Genomic DNA, 5,867 nt, shown 5'->3' with positions numbered 1-5,867 from the left:
AAAAAAAAAGGACTTGTGTGTTGGGGGCCCCCCCCCCAGAATTGGCACATCCCCCCCCCCCATAAAAATAAAACATAAGGAAAAAAAAAAAAAGAGGGGATGACTGACCAGGTGGATATGGGGGGGAGGGAAGAGAGAGAGAGAGAGAGAGAGAGAGAGAGAGAGAGAGAGAGAGAGAGAGAGAGAGACTGAGTCCATGGGCCCAGAGAGGCTAGAAGCTGGCTAACTCTACAGGCAGGACACAAAGGTGGGAGTTTTGGGGGGTCACCTACCTGCTACAGTGGGAGACCCAGGCAGGTGAAGAATCTGCTGGCTGGTCCTGGGTCCGGATTGGGTGGTTGAAAGCAGATGCTAGGCGTGTGGGGCTGCCTGGGGGTGGCCTGTGTAGGCTGTCCTCCAATCGAAGGCGGAGGCGTGACACCTCTGCTTGTAGGTCCTGGATGGCCTGGCTGGAGTATTGGGAAAAGACAGAAACAAGGAACAGAGGTCCAGGGACCCAGTGAAGAGTGTGGTGCTTTTGTCCTTTTCTAGCAGGCACAGGGTCAGACTGTGTAGTCTAGTGATTCTGAAACTTTCCTTGCCACACACCTTGACACCTTCTGGAAGCTGTGGCTGGACAGAGCGCCCTGCTGCCTTGCTCAGCCACACCCTCCTGTCCCCATAGGCATTTCCCACTGTTCTGGCAGAAGTCACTTGTGCATCTGCTTCCCCAGCCCTGACACAGGTAGGCAGAGACCAAGAGCCCCATGTCATAACCCCAGACACCATTTCACCTCAGGCTCTGGGAAACATTCCAGGAAGTAGAGTTAAGGGTAGCAGATTGGACAAGGGGACTCCGAGGGCTCCCAGTGCTGCAGAGTGAGCAGGCTGAAAGACGAAGGTGCTGTCTGCAGACTGCCTGGAGGGCCCCGTGAAACCTCTAGTCACAGACCACCTTCTGTCCAAAGCACCGAGTTACTTGAGGAGGTAGCACCGAATGTTTCTGCCTACTAGGCCCCTACCTCACTAGGCTCTCAGGGTTCTGTGGGTCTTGCTGGCTCTGTTGATGATGATCCCACCCAATGCCTGACACAGACCCCACATATGGAGCACTGCTAGAGTCTGGGCTTGGCATGGCTGTCTTCTGAGCTGAGGTGGGTTCTATATCCATTCTGTAGATAGTGTCCAGGCTGGGGGCTTCCCTCAGGGTCCCTGGACTCTTGAGTGATCGTCTCCTGGTGCCACTTTTAAACATGATCTCTGGACTGGCTGCCCAGGAAGGTCTGGGAGACCTCCCTCTGGCCAAGTCCCAGCAAGCTATGTGTGCACTGGGCGTGGGTCTCCTTGGCGATTCCCAGGGAGACACTTGGGGTTTCCAAGGCAAAGCACAGGGGCTGTGGTGACTTCAGGAGAGTCAGAGTTCCTGGCACTGGTTAATCCCAGGACATAGAGCTAGCTCCCTGGCCTGAGACCACCCTTGGGTGGCCCCTACCCTCTGGCTGAGTCTGTCAGGCCCTGGGGCTTCCTGACTTAACTCATTAATTGCTGAGGATCAGGTGGGACTGTAGTTCATCTTTCTGGGCAGACTGGATCCTGGTTCTGCCACGGACCTGCAACCAGCTAACTGGCCAGCAGAATCCAGTCCTTCAGGCCTTTTCCTTCCTCATAGCCCCTGAGGATAATAACCACCAAGTCCCCAGGGGTTTGCCACCACAGCACCCCTCTCAGAAGTCTCTCCATTTCTGGAGCCAAGTCACCTTTCCCCTACTGAAGCAGCTTTCTCAGCTTCTGCCTGACTCCCAAGACCTTTGCGCTGGCCCCCATAGCAGCCAGAGAACTCCTAAACCACAAACAATGCCATGCCACTTCCATACTCACTACCGCCAGAACTGGACGTCATTTACCCATGGTCTTTCCGAGCCAGTCACTGCCTAAACTGCCAACCATGAAATTTGAGGCCCTGCAGGGCCCCCTAGACTCCCCTTATCTGCTTCTCTGCCTTTATTGCTCAACACCCACCATCTCCTCTCTGGAATCTGGCACAGTCATCTGGTTCTTCAAAGGAAATGGCACCCATACCTCCTGGCCTTTGCACATGCCGTTCCCTCTGTCAAAAATGCCTTTCCCTCTAGCTTCCTTTGGCTTTTGGCTAGGATACTGCTTCCTCCAGGAAGTACCTCCTGAGGCCTTACAACCTGCACTCCCACAGTCCTTTGGGCTCTGCCCTTAAAGGACTGTCACACTTGGGGTCCAGCTGTGTTCTTTGTCCAGGCTATGAGACAGGGGGTCTTTCAGTACAGTGTCTTATCTCTTACTGTATTCCTAAGTCCTGGCTCACCGTGGCAAATATGCCTCTCTCCCCTCTCTCTTCTCACTCTCTCTTCATATGCCTATGCTGAGTCCAGGCAGACTGCAAGGGTAGACAGATTCAGTTTAGACCACGATGCTGAAGGCCATCTGCTGGGCAGGATTATACACAGGAGCAACAAGCATGATTGTACAAACCAGCGCGGGTCACTGCAGAACAGGGTCCCAAGTGTATTCTAAGAAGCAATGGAGAATGGGGCTGAACAGAAAGGAGTTCAGAGGAAAACTGCTGAGAGAGAGAGAGAGAGAGAGAGAGAGAGGAAGGGAGGGAAGGAGGGAGGGAGGGGAAGGAAGAGAGAGAGAGAGAGAGAGAGAGGAGAGAGAGAGAAAGAGAGAGGAGAGAAAGAGAGAGAGGAGAGAGGAGAGAGGGAAGAGAGAAAGAGAGAGAGGGGAGAGAGAGAAAGGAGAGAGAGAAGAGAGAAAGAGAGAGGAGAGAGAGAGAAAGAGAGGAGAGAGAGAGAAAGAGAGAGGAGAGAGAGGAGAGAGGAGAGAGAGGAGAGAGAGAGAAAGAGAGAGGAGAGAGAAAGAGAGAGGGTTAGCTTAGAGAGAGGAGAGAGAGAGGAGAGAGAAAGAGAGAGAGGAGAGAGAGGAGAGGAGAGAGGAGAGAGAAAGAGAGAGAGAGGAGAGAGAAAGAGAGAGAGGAGAGAGAGGAGAGGAGAGAGGAGAGAGAAAGAGAGAGAGGAGAGAGAGAAAGGAGAGAAGAGAGAGAGAAAGAGAGAGAGAAAGGAGAGAGAGAAAGAGAGAGGAGAGAGAGGGAGGGAGAGAGAGGAGAGAGAGGGGAGAGAGTGAGAAAGAGAGAGAGAGAAAGAGAGAGAGAGGAGAGAGGAGAGAGAGGAGAGAAAGAGAGGAGAGAGAGAAAGGAGAGAGAAGAGAGAGAAAGAGAGAGAGAGGAGAGAGAGGAGAGAGAAAGAGAGAGAGGAGAGAGAGGAGAGGAGAGAGGAGAGAGAAAGAGAGAGAGGAGAGAGAGAAAGGAGAGAAGAGAGAGAGAAAGAGAGAGAGAAAGGAGAGAGAGAAAGAGAGAGGATGCCTTAGGAATGAAACTGGGAGCTCCTGAGGCCTGGTCTCTGCCAGGTACATGCTTCTACGCTGAGTAGGGCAAGCTATTAGGAAGATGTTTTGACAGGGATGCTGTCTGAATTTTCAGCTATAACAAGCACCCCAGACTTCTTCAATTAAACTATAAACACTTGTTTCTCATAGTTGTGAAGGTCAGCCAAGGGGCATCCAAGGGTCAAGGTGCATCCAAGGTCAAGATGCATCCAAAGGTCAAGGTACATCAAAAGTCATGGTCAAGGCAGACCAAATCTGGTGAGGACTCACTTCCTGGTTTGACCTTCTCCTTGTATTCTTACATGGGAATGGAGAGAGAGAGAGAGAGAAAAGAGAGAAGAGAGAGGAGAGAGGGGAGAGAGAGACAGGCAAGAAGAGAGAGAGAGGAGAGAGAGGAGAGAGGAGAGAGAGGAAAGAGAGAGAGGAGAGAGAGAAAGGAGAGAGAAGAGAGAGAGAGAGGAGAGAGAGGAGAGAGATGGGAGAGAGGAGAGAGAGAGAAAGGCGAGAGAGAGGAGAGAGGAGAGAGAGAAAGAGAGAGGAAAGAGAGAAAGAGAGAGGAGAGAGAGGAGAGAGAGAGAGGAGAGAGAAAGAGAGAGAGGAGAGAGGAGAGAGAGGAGAGAGGAGAGAGAAAGAGAGAGAGGAGAGAGGGAGGGAGAGAGAGGAGAGAGAGGAGAGAGAGGGGAGAGAGTGAGAAAGAGAGGAGAGAGAAAGAGAGAGAGGAGAGAGAGGAGAGAGGAGAGAGAGAAAGAGAAGAAGCATTTGATTATGGTTCCAGAGGGATAAGAGTCCATCATGGTGAGGAGCTGTGGCAGGAGACAGCTGGATTAGAAAGCTGAGAGCTCACATCTTCAAGTACACACAAGAAGGAGAGAGAGAGAGAGAGAAAGAGAGAGAAGAGAGAGAGAGAGAGAGAGAGAGAGAGAGAGAGAGAGAGAGAGAGAGAGAAACGGCCGGCACGTACATGGTTGCTTCTTAGTCCCCTGGAAGTAGAATCCATCTTTTCATTTTTAGACAAGTTCTTACTGTCTAGCTCAGGCTGGTATAGAACCCGCCATCTTCTTGCCTCTGCCTCTCAGATAATAGGATCACAGCGGTGTGCCCCCATACCCAGCTAGGATATGGTATCTAAAAGGCAGATATTGCAGGGTGGAGGGGCAGGGGACTCTCAAAGCCAAAAATGTGCACTTGTGGGTCATTTCCCATTGGCTAGAGAAGGGGCCTGTGAGTCAACACCACTGAGTTCCCATAGAACAGCCCTAAAGCAGGAGGCAGGCCCAGGCCCATGTGGCCCCAGCACAATCACCTTGAATATGTGAGCAAGGCAGAGCGACGCCCATGTCCCTCAGCCCCTCCACTCTCCATCCTGTGATGAGGTGGGCTTGCCCAACCCGTGATCTACTTACTCTCGTTCTGTCCTGGTGAGGAGGATCACAGCGGTGTGCCCCCATACCCAGCTAGGATATGGTATCTAAAAGGCAGATATTGCAGGGTGGAGGGGCAGGGGACTCTCAAAGCCAAAAATGTGCACTTGTGGGTCATTTACCATTGGCTAGAGAAGGGGCCTGTTGAGTCAACACCACTGAGTTCCCATAGAACAGCCCTAAAGCAGGAAGCAGGCCCAGGCCCACGTGGCCCCAGCACAATCACCTTGAATATGTGAGCAAGGCAGAGCCACCCCCATGTCCCTCAGCCCCTCCACTCTCCATCCTGTGATGAGGTGGGCTTGCCCAGCCCGTGATCTACTTACTCTCGTTCTGTCCTGGTGAGGAGGAGGTTGGGAGTGTTCTCTGCTGGTTCGTGGGACACCGAGGGAGCTGTGAGGGCCGGGACTACGCTGACTGCTGCACTGGGGAGGAGCTGTTCAGAAATCCGCTTCTGCCTCTTGAACTCAGACCTGCGAGCTGCTAGGGAGGCACAGAGAGGCCATGAGCAGCAGAGAGAAGTCTGGGAGCTTCAACTGCAGGAAGGGGTAATATGGAGGAGGGTGTGAGCCTGTTGGCAGCTGGGGAAGGGTGTGTGATCATGGAGATGGGGTAGAAGACACAAGGAGATGATGCTGTGCTGAGGTTCTCCACGAATGTGCTGGTGTGGAATGACCCGCTGACCTCAAAACTAGATGTGGTCTGAGTGTGAGATGTACAGCTGCTTCTGATTGCCCCATATCACACCCCAGGCCCATGTCTTCAGAACCCCTGCAGGGTTAACTGCTCCTTCCCCTGGTCCCCTGGCCTGCCATCCACCATCTCACTAGGTTGCTCTGGGACTCATCTCGGAGCTCAGGGTCTCTGTGAAACCAATTAGGTTACACATCTGTGTTTTGGAGGACAGCATGGGAAGACTAACCCTGTCTCAGAGAGAGGAGAGGTCATAGGTAAACCCTAGCCATGCATGGAAATTACACACCCTGGGGAGGATTCCTACTCTGAAGTTTATGACAGGCAAGCCACTGTTCATGGAACATTCTAGAGAAG

The 5,867-nt window shown here is 52.6% G+C and overlaps 1 protein-coding gene across 1 annotated transcript in view; it reads right to left on the bottom strand.

The window, feature by feature from the left end:
- Nucleotides 1-5,867, bottom strand: part of Akna (AT-hook transcription factor) — a 56,087-nt gene that overhangs the window by 8,448 nt on the left and 41,772 nt on the right. Inside the window, 2 exon segments of the mRNA XM_029563686.1 lie at nt 273-449; nt 5,144-5,347. Of these exon segments, the coding sequence (XP_029419546.1) occupies nt 273-449; nt 5,144-5,347 (381 nt within the window).

Source organism: Nannospalax galili, unplaced genomic scaffold (assembly GCF_000622305.1).
Source record: "Nannospalax galili isolate Female #2095 unplaced genomic scaffold, S.galili_v1.0 scaffold34, whole genome shotgun sequence".
NCBI classification, from domain to species: domain Eukaryota; kingdom Metazoa; phylum Chordata; class Mammalia; order Rodentia; family Spalacidae; genus Nannospalax; species Nannospalax galili.
Note: the sequence above shows the minus strand (reverse complement) of the source record. Positions and strands in the feature narration are given on the sequence as shown.